The sequence below is a fragment of the Erpetoichthys calabaricus genome, chromosome 16 (assembly GCF_900747795.2).
Source record: "Erpetoichthys calabaricus chromosome 16, fErpCal1.3, whole genome shotgun sequence".
Classification (NCBI taxonomy): Eukaryota; Metazoa; Chordata; class Cladistia; order Polypteriformes; family Polypteridae; genus Erpetoichthys; species Erpetoichthys calabaricus.
Window position 1 is genome coordinate 47,082,935 of NC_041409.2, and position 19,355 is coordinate 47,102,289.

Below are 19,355 nucleotides of genomic sequence, written 5' to 3' on the forward strand. Positions count from 1 at the left end.
CTAGCAAAAAACAGCAGAGCACCTCATTGGGCTGAGAGTTTTGTGTTCTGAATCTTAAAGAACGTCTCCATTGGCTTTGTGCTGGTCTGACCTGACACAGAGATGGACAGTTGACATTAATACGGAGAGGTAAGTGTCCTGAGTGACCATTGTGTGCAGAGGGGCCGGATGACCAGAGGGGCCGCCCTTCTATCAGCATCATTTAAAGAACGACCAAAAAACGGGTACAGGGTCTCAGTGAAGGAGTCTGTGAAGGTGTACATGTGAGAATGAGACTGGGCATTGTAAAAAGAGACTTGACCTTCATCATAGTCCAGAAAGATTCCCACTGTCCTGGGCTTCACTCTCAGGGAGAAGGACATAATGCTGTTATCACAAGCTTCATACACATTTGAATTCCTCAGTACCACACTCCAGTATCCATCATATGGGCTCAGATTAATCCAACCCTTCCTGTCAGCAGATTCTCTGGTGACTCCTAAATCCCACGCAGTCTCCTCCCCGACTTCCACCTCCCAGTAGTGTCTCCCTGAGATGAAGCCTTCTCTGGCCAGGACATTAACCCAGCGGTCAAACCTCTTTAGATTGTCTGCCACTGTCTGTCTTGTGTCTACATGCCTCACTTCTTTCCCGTTTTCAGACACAATGAGCCACAGACTTGCAGCCTCAGGATCAAAAGTGACATCAGCTGAGGAGAAGAAAGAAGACAAAAAGAAAAGAGGAAGAAGTCAGGAAATCAACTGTATTATCAGCAGACAACAGTAAATGACCCCACTCACTCCTCAAATTACCTGAAGCTATAAAACAGACATTCAGGAAATCAAAAACATAAGAAGTCTTTTTATTTCTGAAAACATTGAAAACTAAACTGACAGAGTTCCAAATGTGCTTTTTAATAACCGAACAAACTCAACTTCATAGTGAAGATGTCATTGAATCAGATATTAGAGAACAAGTACATTGCCCTCTGTTGGTAAGCAGCAAAGAACTGCTCAGAAAAAACAAGACAATTTCTTGTGATGACAAACCAGTATGCAGGAAGAAGTTCATCTCAGAATATGAACCATACATTCATCTGACCCTTATCAGCCATCCATTTTTCTCCCCACAAATAAGTAGCCTGAGTTTGACCAAACTGACCTCTGAAGAGGGGTGGCCTGAAGTTTAAAACTTGCTTACACTCACAAATACGAGCAAGCCATTTCTTACACAAAAGTTGGGATTTATGAAACACAAGCCTGGTGTGGAAAATGGCTTACCGTTAGGGTAAGTTTCAACCATCCATGAGTCCTTGTTTGATGTTGGCATTTTAGTGACACCAGACGGCAGGTCAATGAAGTGAACAGAAAGTCTCATTTTATTGTCCATTTCAATGTCACATTCCAGTGTTCTTAAACTAATCATATCTGTTAACTGACATGTTCTCTCAATACAGCTGTCATCAACATTGTTAATAATACCAAATGCATACACTTAATGGTAATTGCCTTAGTGTGTAGCCAATCTGTTTTGTCCATAAAAAGGGTGTGCTGTGTGATGTAGGATTTAGCTGGTAAGGGTAGCGTTAGTTCTTTTAGAGGATTTTTGCCGATAGAAGGCTATCAGGGATTGCAGGGATAACTAGCTTAGACTTTTTACAGCTGTCTTCTTGGAGTTGTCTTAAAGTGCTACCCCTTATAAATGCGGTATCCTTACAGTCAAGGTGAGTGAGCCGATATTAAATAGCAATTTACAATGATTGCTATTTTTCCTAATGTAATCAGCACAATTGACAGCATACATTGTTTTAAGTTTAAACTTATGCCATCTGTCCCCTTTATTTTGTGTCCAAGGAAACCACTTCCACTTCTGCTTCTCTATCCCTTCCTTTTTGCTTTTAGAAAAACAACACCTATTCTCTCAGCCACAGTGCCTGGTATCCTCACTAGAGTTTCATAGCACGCTTGCTAACCACTGAGCTTTGCTTTAAATTGAGCTTCACCAGACTTACTCCTTCAATTTCATGCCTCATTGTACATGACATATATGATCCCACCTCTTTTTTCATGTCCAGGACATTGTCTCTTCTTCACTCATCCTTCCTCCCTATTATTCAGTGGTTCTGTTTGCAGGCTGTGCTAATCAGCACTGATGTGTCTTTTATTTACATAAAGCCCCTTTTTAGTGCATTGCAGAGCATGTATGTTAACCTAGATAGGGTATTAATATTAAAATCAACAAATAAGAAAATGGATTCGCTAATTTTCTTTTTTCTATAACAACAACAAATTACTGTCAAATCAGTCAAAGCATTTTTGAGTTTTTGGTTTATTTAGTTTTTCTATTGTGGGGAGGGGTTACCTTTAAATATAGATTTATTGAAATGACCTTTCTTAGTGGACACCTACTGCCTAAGATGTACAATCCTGCCAAATTTCAGCTTTGTAACTAAATGGCAAATAGAGTTTTTGTTGATAAGCAGGTGAGTCATTTGGTCAGTCAATTTTGCTTTTTATATCTATACTAGTCATTTAGCCTGTTACAATAACGGGCGCTAGAACAGTAGTGCATAAACATTAGTAGGAACAGTCTATATTAAATGGCAAGGGACTTTGACCTTATTTTTTTTGTTGGTCGTATTTTTCTTTCTTTCAGCCTTTCTTTTGTTGATGTTTACTTGCTGAGTTGACCGTTCTTTGTGGGCTGCCGCCGTGTATTGTGTGTCTTTAATTTTCTGTGACAGTAATACTGTCTTGTACGGCTCTATTCAATAAGGGCGCGCAAAAAAAGGCGAGCTTCAAAAGGGCGACCTCAATTGAGCGCAGCGAATAAATGCGTTCGTAGGTAATTAAGGTCAAATGGCTCTGGAATATGTGAAGAGCAACAAAGGTGCAGATCTTTATTTATGCGCGCCTTTATTCGCTGCGCCCAATTGCGGTCGCCCTTTTGAGGCTCGCCTTTTTGTGTGCACCCTTATTGAAGGATACCATCTTGTATGTTCGCTGGCTTCTAAGTCCGTAATATACCTTTAATTTTCTCTGGTGGTAATACAGGCGTGCGTGTCGGTAATATGCCTTTAATCTCCTCTGACAGTAATACTGGCTTGTATGTGGGTGTAATATGCGTCACTGTATTGTGTACCTTTAATTTCCTCTTGCAGTAATACTGGTTTGTATTTCCGTAAAACGCCTCTAACTTTCTCTGACAGTAATATTGCGCATCGCACCTTGCCCCGCGCATGCGCACTTCACCAGAAGACACCCACACACGGACACCTGGACGCACACAGAGATTTTACAGTCTATATATAGATATATAAGTATTATAACTTGCTAAATCGCCTTGTATAAAGGTATCTGCTAAATAATAATAATAATAATAATAATAATAGAACCAATGGTTCATTAAAAGGTAGATGGTGGAGTTTGGACTCATAGGGTGCCACACTGCCCCACAAAGGTTTGCCACATTGTAATGACTTGTGCAGTACTAGAAAACATAGCGTAGGAACATGGACTGCCTCTGGCTCCTGATTTACAGTAGGTCAAGATAAGCGCATGGATGTCCCAGACCCTGTCCCTCAAGACATCAACTCAATGGAAATTCAAAGCTGTTTGGATGTTGTATGTTGAATATAAAGAGACTTGTATTGTTGGCAAGACTGACATTTACTAATTGGCAAAATGATTTTTTTTATCTTGCAGCTCTGCACATACAGCCTTTGTCAATTCACACAGTCTAGGAACTGCATGAGAGAACATGCTCTCTCCACTGAGACACTCTTTTTTTATTATTATTATTTGTAATTCTGCAAAGAGACCAGTAAAAGAAATGTTTTGGCAAATTTTGTAATCAGTAATACCTCAAGTTCACATTCACTTAAGTTTTGTTTTCTGACTTTTTTTTCTCTGAGCTTCCATGGTTTGTAGTAAAGATATCACTCAGGAGCATTGCCAGGTCCATACAGTGATTATATCAAGAATGATATTACATCTTGCCTGAAGAAGGGGCCTGAGTTGCCTCGAAAGCTTGCATATTGTAATCTTTTTAGTTAGCTAATAAAAGGTGTCATTTTGCTTGGCTTTTCTTTACACCATGGTTATTGTAGTGTTATAAATTATATAGGTTCAAACTATTAGCTGTATTTCTAGGAAAAAAAGACATTCCCAGGGAACAAGGATCCCCTGCTGAATTCAACAGAAAAAAAATAATTTTAAGCATAAATAATAGAATGGTAATACTGTCTTCCAAAAAACATTTTTAACAATTTAATCTGATGCAATTGTCTCATCTTCAGGCAATGTTAAGAATTAATTTGAAGGCAAATAAAATGTTAGGTTAGATTGCAAAAAATGTGCAGTACAAATCAAGGGACATTCTGCTTAGAGTGTAGGTGACACTAGTTGTAATAAGTGTATAAGTTTAATATGTCACTGTGCTCTGTGCAAATATATCTTATAAATCTGTCTTTTTCTACTTATGTGCACAGTTGACACAGAGCCAGATTTAGCACAGGAGTTCACCATATAAGAACTGCTAGGCAAGTATTTTAGAACACGAAAGTTAGGGACAACTTTGAAATGAGCAGTCAGTACTGATGATCATTGTATACTATTTCTGTGTGTCAAACTCAGCATGAAATTGTATCCTCTTTGCCTTGTTTGAAGTGGGGACCTGCACGTGAAGAAAGAGTATAAAGCCTTGGAACATTGCCTAGCACACCTTTGAAGCAGACAGATGGATGGGAGTTAACGTCATCCGAATCTGAAAATCCTTCCAACGCAGTGGCGAAAATGGCAGACTCTACACACTCCTGGTCTGGGTTCTTGCCATTAACTTCCTTCATCTGTTATGCAGTGTAACCCGTCATTAAAGAAAGCTAAATTATTTTTCCTATATGATTTCTTATCGCCGTATCACTAAGGGAGGGGTATCACCTTTTTATAATATATCTACAGTATATAGACTTTGGTTATGTAACATACCGCAATTATAAAAGAACTCATTCCAACACAGGAGCTAACGCCCCCTGCTGGATACACTAGTGTGACCACATCTGAAGTACTGTGTGCAGTTCTGCTCATGAGGTGATGAATGAGACAGAGCAGCACCTTGAAGAGGTGAACAGAAGGTCAGTAAAATTCATCATGGCACTGAAGGGCATATCCTCCTCTGGCAGGGTCCGGGAGTTAAACTTCTTTAGTCTTAATTAGAGAAGATTGTGTATGGAGCTAACTTAGGCCTTCAAAACTCTCAAAGGCATCACTAAAGTTCATCCAGCAAAATTATTTCAACTAAATAGTGAATCACCTACCTGAGGACACTGGAAGAAATTAAGAGGAAGTGAGTAAAATGTCTTTATTTTCAAGTAGAGAAGACTGTGGCTGTGTGGGTTCCAATTAGAGGTGTTTAGAATTTTCTAAGACTACAATAAAATCTGTCCAGTAGAATTCCTTCAACCAAATAAAGAACTACAGACTCATGGAGTTGAGGTGGAGACTTTGACAAGTGTTAAAAAATATCTGGATGAGATAATGGGACATCTTTGCCATTAACTAATTACTAAGCAAACCACTAATAAGCAAAAGAAGATTAAGAGGTGACATAATTAAAGTGTTTAAAACTATGAAGGGAATTAGCACATTGCATTGAGACTGTGACTTTAAAATTAGCTCATCAAGAACACAGAGATGCATTTGGAAATTTGTTGAGGGTGAATTTCGCACAAACGTTAGAAAGTTTTTCTTTACACAGACAGCCATAGACGCAAGGAATAAGTTACCAAGTAGTATGTTAGACAGTAGGGCTATAAGGACTTTCAAAACGCAACTTCATGTTATTTTGGAGGAATTAGGTGGACAGGACTGATAAGTTCTCTTTACATTTTTTTCAAGTTCTGACAAGTTTGATGGACTGAATGGTTTCCTCTCATTTGTCCTGTGTTCATATGTTGGACACCTGATCCCATCTTTGGGTTATGTCTCTGTCCATTGTCCATCCTGTTTGGTATCGTGGATTTTATGCTTTTGAACTTGTGACTGAATTTCTTAACTTGCTTTGCATTACTGTAGAAATTATTTCTGTTATTTTTGCATATTCTTGCCTATATATGCCTGATTCTGTCCCATTTCTAGTTGCCTCTGTCCTGCTCTGTTAGGACAACCCAGTTGGTCTTCATCATACATTTGGCTTTTAATTAAAACTAGCTGTGTAAGCCTGTGCTGTAAAAAGCCTGGGCTCCTAGAAACCATGGATTCTGGCACTTCAATCAATTAATTTCATCAGTTGTGCATTAGCACCTCCTTATTGGTTTCGTTTTGGCGATATGCTCGCCTCCATTGTCTATCAACAGCTAAGCAAGTTTCTCGCTCCTCTGAGGTTTATTTTTGTCAATATGCTCGAGGCGATGTATTAGCGGCAGCGGTTTCACTTTTGCGACAGAGTTGCTTTCTTTGATCTTTATGCTGTAGCCTCACACTTCCAAGCTGGATAGACAGACACACACACTTCCACGCGTAGATGTTTATATATAAGATTTCAATTGCCACATGGTACCAATGACTCAGCCACGGGATCAACTTTCTCCTTACTAAAAGGTTACATCTTCAATGCAGGCCAACACTGTATACAAAAATAGGTCTTACATCAATAAAAAATGCAGGCCCCAGATTTTGACAATAGAGGTCTTGGCTATATCAGTGATGGGACTTATGATGTCCTGTTTTACACTTTACAATGTATGATTCATCCAGACTAATAAACTAATTTTTTCATGTCTTTTGACTGTAATTTCTAACTTCCCTCACTCCATTTAAATGTTCTGCAGGTTGTCACTTGTGATTTGATACAAGGTGTGGAAATCTTTTTCTTACCAATCTCCTTGTGTAGAAACCAAACAGGAAGGAGTTCAACTGGAGGAAAAAGAGAAGACTGGTGTGAAAATTTAAGAGTCAGACTTGGAAAAGACACAAATCTCTAAATAAAGTTCTAGATGAGAGGCTGGGCTCATCTCATGATGTCAACTTTAATTATTTCTAATTCTAAATTCTAGTTACAGTTCTGTCTATTGATGAGTGAAGTCTTCTTTCTTCTGGACAGACTTTGCTCTTTACGTATTTTACACAATAATGACACAATTGATACTTTCTTATTCAAAACATTCAAAGCTGTCTCCATACAATGACACATAATATTCTATGTTCTCTGCTACAGAGACAACAGACCCCAACAGGAGATCAGAAAGCAAATGTTCATACATTTTATCATATGTCATGTGTTTCACGTTATGGATTTGAGCAGATTGCTGTTGCGATAGATGGCCGGCAGCTCAACCTGGACAGTCCACCCTGAGGATGGAAGGATGGGGGGAGGCAGCTACCTTTGGACACTGCCTCCCCCAAAACGCTAGATGGCAGCTCTCCTGAAGTGTAGCGGTGCGCCGGATTCCTGCAGGACATCCTGGGACTTGGTATTTGGTTTCTCAGCCCTGTTCGGTGCCGTGGGTGCCGCCAGGGGGAGCTGTCAAAGGACCTAGGGACTCATCCTTTCCCTATAGCCCGGAAGTATGAGGTAGTCATGAGGACTAAAGGAAAGAAAAAAGGAAGAAAAAAGCCTGGCAATATAATGACCATATTCTGCCAAGTAACAATGGTGACTTTTAAATAAACTTGACACATCTGAAAGAAACTGATTTATTTTCTTAAACTTTGGTATGCAATATGATTAACAACAAACCACTACCATAAAACATCAAAAAAATCATAGTAGAGGAAAGTGCATTGAAACATACTTCCCCATTTGATCCTTACTTCATTCCCCAAGTTATTACAAACATTCCCACAAAGTACTAACCTGTTTTTGAAATTGTTAAATCAATCCAATGATATGAATATTTTCCCTTTATATCCATCTCTATGGCTCCTACAGAATAGTAACACAGTCTGTCCCTGTGTCACAATCCTGCATGACCCTGTGCCCCTGAGCTTACATGCCCACTTACAGACCCTCTGCCTGCTTGGCTACTTGCTTCTCTGCTCTTATTGGGACGTAAAATATTTTCCTGCTGCTATTGTAAACCACATGACCCTCTGCCTTGGGTCCCTACTGTCCATCTTATTATTTGTTATAGTTTGTATTTAACATGAGAGCACTTTCAGATATTAGCTACTTAAATACTAATGCAATGCCACCAATGTAACCAGATTTCTACTATGGTACAAATGTACACAATTGTACATAAAACATGCTTTTACAGTTGATTTGTGTTATTATCCATCCATCCATTATCCAACCCGCTATATCCTAACTACAGGGTCACAGGGGTCTGCTGGAACTAATCCCAGCCAACAAAGAGCGCAAGGCAGGAAACAACCCCCAGGCAGGATGCCAGCCCACCGCATTGTGTTACTATGTGAAAGTTTCAATGTGAATATTTCTTCAGATCATGATGTTCAGGGTGCTGGGTTGTGTTCCCAGTTTTATTGGATGTTTTTCTGTGTGTCTTTCTATTTGTATTTGTTCTTTTGTTGGTTTGGTGCTGACAAAATTGTGCCACAGTCAGTTGTGACTTCCGGAATGAATACTTGAAAATGTGGGCTGCACTGACAAATACAAGGGAAGTAGCAGACAGACTGAAAGAATACAAGGAAGGTGAAGCTTGGGAGTCAGGCCAGCAATGACAATAACACAGACAAGATATCTCATCAGAGATTGTGGGCTAGTGAAAAGTGTAGACAAGGCCACAAAGAAGGAACACAGTTACTATGGACAGGCTGGTTATACAACTGACTGAAGGCCTGTTGACTCTGCAGAAAAGAGGACATTAGTGGTGGGTTTTGTTCTCTGGCACCTCAAATAGCTAAAAATGACAAAGACAGACAAAAGTAAAACAGCCACCAGAAAACCCATTGGCCAGGTCATCTGGGCTGGACTGCTGGCTCTCCGGCTTACAGATGGCCCATGATGAATTCCATTTACAGATACAGACTCTCTCAGCTGTGAGATGAGTAGAACGTTCAGCTGGACAGGAGTAACATGGGGCCATTATGTGAGATGGTCAGCCATAAAGGTCAAAGATTAAATAATATTAAATGTAAGTCTTAAGTCATTGTTTTGAAACCCCTATTTGGTACAAATTAGCAGTTTCTATGCTAATTTAAAGGCCAAAAGACACAAGAGATCTTTTGCCCTTTGATACTTTTTTTTAAGTGCTGTGACTAAAACAAAACCTGCGAGAGTGCAGATCTGGACACTAAAATAATGTAAAGGGTTAGAAATTACTGGAGACTGACACTTTTCCGATCAGAGCAAAGGATGAACAAGATACTTGATGATTCAGAAATGATAACAACAGCCATACTGTACCTGGATTAAAATGTTTTTGATAAGAGAAAAACAGATTTAGAAACATACTTACCTATCAAATCATATCTTGTGTTTTTTTTCTGCAGAAGGGAAATCAATAAGAATATCAGTTTTTTTAGATGACTTCAACATCAGGTAGTCAGTGTGTCATCTATAGGAATAAGAATGTCATTCTGTCTCAATTATCGTTGTGCACTCACCTTTCATTTTTCTCCATTGAATTGCCAGCAGAGAAGTCACTGCAACACAAACTGCCAACAAGACCCAGAACAACACCAGCCAGACAGAAACTCCTGGGGAGAAACCTGCAAAATGGTGAAAGATGTCTGAATCAGTGATAAAGGAACAAACTTCAAATGGGGACAACATATAAGAATCCATCAAGTGGGTGCTTTAGGGTCTTGGGAGGTCTTTTATTTGCTCAGTGGTAGAATGACATAATTGAGTTATCATGTAGATACTGGCCATATTTATATACCTAACTATCTATCCAACAATGGGAGGTCAAACTTTTAATTACAGGGCCCTGAAGCTGTGGAACGGTCTGCCTGCTACTGTAAGAGGTGCCCCTTCAATCTTAGCTCTTAAATCCAGGCTGAAGACTTACTACTTCAGTTTGGCATACCCTGACTAGAGCTGCTGATTATGTGCATAATGCATTTAGTACTAAAATATAAGTAATATATTTATAAACTGTTACCAACCATTGCCTGTTCTGTTTCTCTTCTCAGTATCCTCATGTGGCACTTGTGGCACTTGGTGCCGCATGGTGCCATTGCTCTACTGCCACGTTTTTTGCCTGCCTATGGAAAAGTAATCTTAGATAAATGAGCACTGGAATCGTGAGGTAGAAGGGTCCTTTCATCAGATTGGCTATCCCAGCACTGACTCATCTGTTGAATGGCCAGGAGAGGGGAAGCGGCTTATTGGCTGAGGTCTCCAGAATCTGACTGTGTCTGGCTTCTCTGACACCTTTTTCTGCAATCTGGCAGTGGCTCTACAATTAGCTGATGGACAGATATTGTTGTTTTTCATTTATGTTAATTAGTTTTTATTTTGTTTTTGATTATTTTTTATTTATAAAAATGTTGATGTTTTTTGTTTTTGAAGTATTTGAACAAGTCTGTGTCCTCATATGTAATAGTTCTATATTTAGGGAGTGGTATAATTTCTTCTTACATTTTTCCTTGTAGTTTGTACTGTTGTATTTTATTTCTGAGGTGGCAATGATAGATTGGTTATATACCTCTGTAAAGAGAATTACTTGTGTTCTATTTTGTGTATTGTATTGACCAAATGTTTTGACATCCATTGCATACCCAACCTACCTGTAAGAGGCTTTCTCTTTAAATTGCCTTTCCCAAGATTTCTTTGATTTACCTTTCTAAATCACAATCATCTTGTAAATGTGTGTATATGAATGCACTTGGAACCCCACCTGGTTGCTGGCTCAAAAGTACCATTTATGGACTATGCTAATAAGCCTCATTCGTACATATGCAATTACGATGCTGCAGAACTTCATTAGCTGGGAGAGCAGTCTCCCATCTGATGCATTCAGACCCCATCACTGCATTCAAATTTATCTGGCTGTCCTCAGCAACCGAGCATGAAAGATCAAGCATGACAAGACTGCATTATAGTACCTCTCCTCTGTATTCTGGGGATTGAGAGAACAGCATAGGGTGCCAGCATTAGAGAAGTGTACCCACTATTATCTGGCACATGTAATAACATGATTGCTATTAGAATGAACAGCAATGGCCATATGATAAAATGAGGGTTCAACAAGTTACCTTAGGAACAAAGTAGCCACCATGTACAATACCATCACAACTGCCAAAGCTGTTTTGCATCAAAATAAATAAACAATGGCTCGAACCAGGTCACCGTGCCACAACATTTGTCAGTCTCATCTTAGCCTCACAAGTGACTTGTGTGTTAATGGAATGTCACTGCTTATGGTAAACAAGAGAAGTTCCATTCTCACAATACGAATGCAGTAAAGTGCTCTGATTATATCAGGAGAACCAGACTCTGCTGAAAATTGCCATTTTAGGTTGTCAAAATTATGGTATGTATTATGTTTTTACACCCACACCATACAAAAACTGCCAATCAGATAATAGCTTGTGTTGTGGTGTGAAATTTTGTATCTAAGTTGATAAATATTTTGTATGTCTTTATTTGCAACTTAGACAAAGCAATGTAATATTAGTGTAATATCATTGATAAAAACCGCAATGGTTTGATGCCCCCCGTTAGGACAGAATCTTTGTAATTTTATGACAGGGTCGGGGTAAGTGTCTAAAACCAGTTTGGCTAGTGATCCTCTGCAGGACTCTCTCAATCAACCCCCACAGGAAAGCCAGGCTACCTAGCTGGCCAGCATCAGCTTAACAAATGGTATTGAGGGCAGGTGTAAAACCATTGTGTCCCATCAGAATTCTATTGGTCTAAAGTTGGCTGTTTGGTTTTAAATCAGAAGCCATCAAGTACCACAATACCCTACTGGCTTTTGGTTTTGGACAGAGAATCTATAAATTTGCTTGCTTTACCCCTCCCTATCCTCGTACACAATCATTATCAAGGAGTATCTCTCACACCATTTCCATGAAAAGAACCACAGAATGAAGAACATATTAAGACAAACGTGTGGCCTGTTCTGAAGAAAGCTGACCAGAAATGATGCCTTACCTAGAGACATTTTAAGTAATAAACAAGTCTGTGTGCTGCCTGAAATTACACATCACCATTTATCAGGTTGTATGGTTCCCAATATTCAAATGTACTCTGCTTATTGTTATCATTTGTGAATATTATCAATAATACATTTAAAGTGTAACTTAACTCCTGCTTGTCTTTTACTACACCTAATTGCCCAAGGTTATAAATGTAGAAGGGAAGGTGAGGAAAAGTTATAAAGTACAGTATCTTACTAACAGCGGTAAGTCTGTGAGATTTGAGGCATTCTGACAAAGGCTACATACTGTATTAATAATACAAAAGGGGAAGGAAGAGTGAAATATTACTCTATCAAGACAAAACAGCTTGTCAGCCAGTTCCCTGAGAAGTGACAACAGGTAGCCAACATAAACTGTTAAAATGTAATATGCCAACCTGTTGAGCAAATGCAGCATTTGTGCATTTATACAGTGGATTCAGAAACAATTCAGACCCCAAATTTATTTGCACTGTATTGTGTTGTAGATTTAATTTTAAATGGATAATTTTACCATTTTTGCTCATCAATTTACACTCATTATCCCTATCTACACTTTTCTGATCTGTAGTGTTTAGTGATAGGAGACACACTTTTTGAATCACCAATGAGATATCTTATATCATAACAAGTAAGTGATACTTAGTAAAACTTATTTTCAGGTATTGTCAGGATGAATGACTAAAAAGAATGATTATTTTAAAATCACAGCACATTAAAATCAATGAGATCAGTTCCACTCACTGTAGACAGTGAGTCTTGATGGCCAGTCTGTTTTTGGTGCCTTACTTCTCAACAGGAAGACAAACACATTGAACTCTTTCTTCACCGGGATGACACTATTCACTGTCAGAAGTCCCTCAGTATCTTCCTGTGTTGCTACTGTTGACTGTGATGTCATGTCTTCTCCATTCATGTCCCTCCAGATGATTTTTGGCTGTGGGTTCCACTTCTCAGCACTGCACTCTAATGTGGTGTTCTGGTCTTGAGTGGAGATCATGGAAATGGAGGGCTGAGAACCTAAAACTAACAAAAGGAAGAAACAAAAGAAAATTTAAGGAAGAATGATCTGGATAGAAATGGAAATGGATAGAATAAACTGTTACTAGATGTTATAAACAAAACTAATGTAATAAAATAGCTTACAACTAACCATAAGTCCTTTAGTTAAGTATTTCAGGATGGAATATCAACACTTGCATTAGTTTACTGGAGGGTCACCTCTGAAAAATGTATACCGCATGACACACCAACCACAAAGAGTTAAAAGGAGAATGTGATCTTTCATGTTTAAGGGCAGAGTTTAGGCCCATGAGAGAATTTATATGAATGTAGTCACATTAAATTGAGCAAATAACAGGAACAATGCCTATTGAGTGAAATAAAGTACTTACGTTTATATGGGTTTTGCCTTTGAGCAGTTAATCTTTTATTTTAAATTGAAACATTATTCTAAAAAAAAAAAAAAGCTTCACAGTGACCTTGGCTTTGTGGAACTAACCAACTCCACTTGTGTAAAAGTAATGGATGCACATGGTTACATTTACTTATTTGGCTGACGCCTTTATCCAAGATAAGTTGAAACGTTTATGATACAATTGGTTGCATTTCTTTTGGTTTTCCAGTTGGAGCACAGGCAGGTCAAGTGACTTGTTTATGGTCACACAGTGTTAGTAGTAAGATTTGAGCCAACAACCTCAGGGTTTGAAGTCCAAAGCCTTAACCACTACACCACACTACCTGATTAGAGGGCTTCAGCATGTTTTGAATTTGGAGCTATGAGCTTCAAATATTCCAGTTAATTAATTGGTAGAAAGATGTTGTAACCTGTAGGAGGCACCACTGAGCACCAAACCCCAATCACCAACTTTCCCAACAGAGTCCCCGTTTAAAATAAACATTTTTGTTTATGAGGAAGAAAAAACATTATTAACTGTAATGATTATAAGTATTTAACTTACAAATACCAAGGACTGTATTTTGTATTAATCATGCTGCAGAGAGCTATATGATTTTTTACTTCTATATGATTTGTTCTTCATTTAGGTAGAAAAAGAATTAAGCTTGTGCACAGAATTATAAGAGTAACTTACATTCTTTTATAAGAAAATGCTGACCTCTTGATACTAACAGAACACCCTGTGATATTATAAATCAATGTGAAAGTTTCTGAATTCCTGCTTAAACTTATTTGAGCCTATTTCTTAAAACTGTGAGTGCTCTGATAACCTTTTTATCTGAAAGAAGCAATGTACACATTCCAATTCAGGGAGTACAGTGATCCCTCGCTATATCGCGCTTCGCCTTTCGCGGCTTCACTCCATCGCGGATTTTATATGTAAGCATATTTAAATATATATCGCGGATTTTTTGCTGGTTCGCGGATTTCTGCGGACAATGGGTCTTTTAATTTCTGGTACATGCTTCCTCAGTTGGTTTGCCCAGTTGATTTCATACAAGGGACGCTATTGGCAGATGGCTGAGAAGCTACCCAGCTTACTTTTCTCTCTCTCTCTCTCTCTCTTGCGCTGATTTTTTCTGATCCTGACGTAGGGGGATTGAGCAGGGGGGCTGTTCGCACACCTAGACGATACGGACGCTCGTCTAAAAATGCTGAAAGATTATCTTCACGTTGGCTACCTTCTGTGCAGCTGCTTCGTGAAGCGACATGCAGCACGTTGCTTCGCATACTTAAAAGCACGAAGGGCACGTATTGATTTTTTTATCTGTCTCTCTCTCTCTGCACCTGACGGAGGGGGTGTGAGCTGCCGCCTTCAACAGCTTTGTGCCGCGGTGCTTCGCATACTTAAAAGCAAACAGCCCTATTGATTTGTTTGTTCCTTTGAAGAGGAAGATATGTTTGCATTCTTTTAATTGTGAGACTGAACTGTCATCTCTGTCTTGTCATGGAGCACAGTTTAAACTTTTGAAAAAGAGACAAATGTTTGTTTGCAGTGTTTGAATAACGTTCCTGTCTCTCTACAACCTCCTGTGTTTCTGCGCAAATCTGTGACCCAAGCATGACAATATAAAAATAACCATATAAACATATGGTTTCTACTTCGCGGATTTTCTTATTTCGCGGGTGGCTCTGGAACGCAACCCCCGCGATGGAGGAGGGATTACTGTAGTAAGCTATTATAATTTATGTAAAACCTCAAAATGAACTGCCATGTATATTTTTTTTGTTTAATACATGAAGATGGTATATAGAGGGAGGCTGCAGGCAGGCTGGTGGCAGGCTGACGGTCTGTAGCCTCCTCTCACCAAGAATAAAGAATTTGCTTTTTATTTTATATTGGTGTCCGTTTCTTTGTCATTCACGACTTTTAGCGACCACATTTATTAACACAGTACCTTTACACATGAACAAGATCCACTTTATTAGCCACCAATTATATAATTTTCCTTTCCCACCTTCCAGTCTTACAGGGGAATGTCGCCTTCTACCTTCCAACTCTTGACACCACTGGAGGAGTCTGGATGGCTTCTTTTTATGTTGGGCCCGGGAGTACCTCTGGTGCCATAACACTGAATGGCAGAAGCACTTCCACGTCACAGGGAAGTTCAACAAAACAGGTAGTTCTTATCCCTGCAGCATCTTCTGGTGGCACCCAAGGACCCTGACAGAGTTGAGTGTCAGGACTACGAATCCCAAAGATCCCTGCTAGTGTACATACTGGGTCCACCTCAGAGGAGCACTACCATCTATTGCAGGGGTGGGCAAAGTCATTCCTGGAGGGCCGCAGTGGCCGCGGGTTTTTGTACCAACCCAGTTGCTTTATTAGAAAACAATCCTTGCCAATAATTACATTTCATGGCTTGTTAGTGCTTTAACTCTGCTATGTCAAGTCATTCTCATATCCTAGATTTTTTTTTCCCATTCTAAGGATATCATCCAAATACTTTGAAGTGTAAAACGGATGGGTAATTCTCAATCCTTCACTTTTTTCTCTTCTCTTTCCTTCCAAGTATTTAATTAAACCAAATAGTGCATGATAAATACACACAGGTGTAAAGGGTAACAAGCAAAATGGATAACTGCTGGTTTCTTTTGTCATTTGCATCTTATTGCTAATAAGGAGCAATTAAAAACCAAGAATGCAGCTGTTTAAGACTTAAATAAGCAATCTTAACGAGGGAGATAACTAAAATGAAGCAGAAGTGTTTCTTGAGCAATAAGTGCTTCTTATTAAGCAATTGGGTTGGAACAAAAACCTGCAGCCACTGCGGCCCTCCAGGAATGACTTTGCCCACCCCTGATATATTGTACTGGGGGCAGAAATTGTTTTGGATAGACAATCTCTCCTTGTCCATCCATTATGGCCTCCTGGCCAGGAAAGGCACCATCAATCAACCAGGCTGTGATGCCTATCTATTTACCTTCACACCTACAATGGCAAATTATAAAAAGATGGTGCTATGATTTGCTAATGTTTAATAACACTTTCTGGGTTGAATGCATTTTTTCTAACTGATAAGTTTCTAACTGATTTTTTCTGATGTTTTTAACATTAGGCAATCTTGCATGATTTGTGTGCTTTACTTTAATTTGAAAGTTTTTCATTTTTGTAATAACATACACTTGTTGTTTCCACTCAATTTTGTGCTTCATAGGTGCTGCCATTTTGCCAAGTTACAACCGAAAGTTGCAATACTGATGTTCTAGGATCACCAGTGGAATGGTCACAGTCGTAGACATATAGGTTGTCTAGAATTTAGATTTTCTATACAATATTTCTGGTGTATTTATTAGAACATCTGTCATACTGTTAATGAATTAGGGTAAAGATTTCTGGTTAGTGTTTTGCCAGCATCATTTGGTTATTTGGATTTCCTGATTCATTAATTCATTCATTGATTAACTGCTGAATTCTCGTTCCTTGTTATTGCCTATATCCTCCTTGTTAACACACTGAAAGAGCATTTGAGTGCCATCCTCATGCTGAACTTTCCAATTGGCACATAACTGCATGCGTTTACAGAGTAACAATAAAGCAATTAATAAACGTGATCACTTTTTCTAGGAAGCAATGAGTAAATTAATCCTCATACAATATCAAAGAAGTCATTAGGAATATGTGATAAAATACTCTCTTTGAGCAATTACCCCAATTCTGTATATTACAAGTCACATGTCCTAAACTAATTATGCATAAAAACAAAAATTAATTTCCAAAATCATTTACTAAAGAACAATGTTCAACTGACATTCAACCTCCTTGAGCCTCAATGCGAAAGTCTGTTTGGGTTTGCACGTATCACACAAAAAATGGAAATTTTGTTGATCTCTTACACTTGAGAGCAAGGCCAAAGAACCAAATCTTAACACAAGGAGTGGCCATCCTTGAGATCTAAAGGAGAACGCATATGATACTTAACTTGTAATATCTAGGATTGTAATTCATTTAGACGTAGGTTTTGGGACTGGTGATTCCTAGGGTGTGTAGCCTTTTATTTAAAGGAGTGCCTCATGTTAGTTTGGTAATGATTCAAAGCAATTTAAAAAACTATCAAGTATGAACAGAGAGTATAGCGAGGATGGTGATGAAGGGAAAACTGCAAAAAGAAGAAAGGACTCTTCTGTATTATTAAATGAGAATAAGATGTCCAATGTAAGATAAACATTTGTAACTACAAAAGTAGTAGGTAGTCCATTGCTATCTTCTTGTTTAGTTGTGTGATCTGCCCACATTTATACAATAAAGCATATGCTGGTATGTTTGGAGAAGGGTACTAAGTTGAATTTAAAGCCACTTTTACTTTCAAAGGCAAGCCATTTTCATTTCATTATTGTAAAGTTAGAGAAACATTTGCAGCAATAGACAAAAACAGTTTAGTAAATGACAGCTGAAAAAATTTGAGTGTTCATGGTGAAAGAAGGAACAATTTGCTGAAGGCTTTCCATCATGTGAAATGATCTCAGTTTTTAAAGTGCCTCCCCATTGAAGCACAATATAAAAAAAATACAAAAAATGAGTTCCTGTCCAGGACTAAAAGGTATGAAAAACAGGGGAGGCAATATAACTCTTATTTAAATAAAAATAGGTTCAGGATTTACACTGACCTTCAACAATCAAATTGATGCGAGCCTCATCCTCCCACTGTTCAGAAAACACAAGGCATTTGTAGAGATCACCATCTGAAACTCTGACATTCCTGATTATTAAAGACATGTATTTCAAATTCTCCCGTGAAAACACAGTTCTTCCCGTGTAGGATTCAATCCGAGTTATGATACTGTTATTCTGGTATAAAAGCACTGGTGACGAAGACTTAAGCGTTGTCCACTTGATGTCAAAGCCTTGAGCATTCAGTTCTGGAGAAAGGAAGGCTGGCAGCATTACTTCATCACCAACATAAGTAATGATGGGATGTGAAGGACCAACAAAAGAAAACCCGGCTGAAAATGAAACCATATGAGCGCTTAGTTCTAAATTGGGTATTTTTTAAATGAAATAAAAATACATCTGAAAATGTAAGGGTATGTTGTAATAGCAGAAATTGACATTAAAGACTAAATTGTATTGATTTTAATTGACTGATGAATTTACACTTTTCCTTCAACTTTTTGAAACAAATCTTGGAATTATCTTTTGATTAATTACTAGTTTATATATACTCTCCAAAGAGATACATTATAAAATTAGATGTTATGACTGAAAATGCTGTCCATTAAAATTCTTCAAATCATTCAAAACTTATGAAAATTTCAAATCTCAGTGCCACATACCTGCCCAGGAGACACATGTCTTGTTTAGATACAATAAAACGAAGACGTTCCATCGAAAATGAGTAGTCATTGCTGCAGAGAAAGAAAAGCCAACTGTAGGCTATGATGTTAGTTATCTAGGTAAGTAGACAGACAGACAGACAGACAGACAGACAGACAGACAGACAGACAGACAGACAGACAGACAGACAGACAGACAGATAGATAGATAGATAGATAGATAGATAGATAGATTTTTATTTGTCCCCATGGCGAGATCTGATTTTCCACAGAATCTCAACTACAAATAAACAAATATTATGACAAAGAACAAACCCCTCTCAAACATACTGTAGACAACTTGCAAATGGTAGTTGTAAGAGCTGATTAGGTCAAATGCACCAGCCACAGTGGCTAAACTTTAATTACCAAGAGACATTGACGATATTTTAAGCCTTTATTAAATTAACATGATAGAAAAGAGTTTAAAGCAGACTAAAATGTGAAAAGTAAACTTCAGAAGTATTGCACATTTGGTGTATATTTTGTATATAGTTTGTATAATATTCTAAGAAAAGC

The 19,355-nt window shown here is 38.4% G+C and overlaps 1 protein-coding gene across 1 annotated transcript; it reads right to left on the minus strand.

Moving 5' to 3' along the window:
- Window positions 1–116: 116 nt before the first annotated feature.
- On the minus strand, window positions 117–18,483 carry LOC114666578 (butyrophilin subfamily 2 member A2-like). The gene is made up of 5 exons (XM_051919737.1): window positions 18,132–18,483; window positions 12,809–13,090; window positions 9,543–9,647; window positions 792–797; window positions 117–688 (listed from the first exon to the last, which is right to left on the minus strand). The coding sequence occupies exons 1-5, from the start codon at window positions 18,481–18,483 to the stop codon at window positions 117–119; spliced, it is 1,317 nt and encodes a 438-aa protein (XP_051775697.1).
- Between the last annotated feature and the right edge of the window lie 872 nt (window positions 18,484–19,355).

Excerpts from the sequence above, each read along its gene's own strand:
- LOC114666578 (XM_051919737.1), bottom strand. The coding sequence starts at position 18,483 with ATGGTTTCATTTTCAGCCGGGTTTTCTTTTGTTGGTCCTTCACATCCC. Across the intron at positions 13,091-18,131 it reads CATCAATTTGATTGTTGAAG|TTTTAGGTTCTCAGCCCTCC; the intron begins GTCAGTGTAAAT and ends TCCTTTTGTTAG. Across the intron at positions 9,648-12,808 it reads ATCAAGACTCACTGTCTACA|GTTTCTCCCCAGGAGTTTCT; the intron begins GTGAGTGGAACT and ends ACCATTTTGCAG.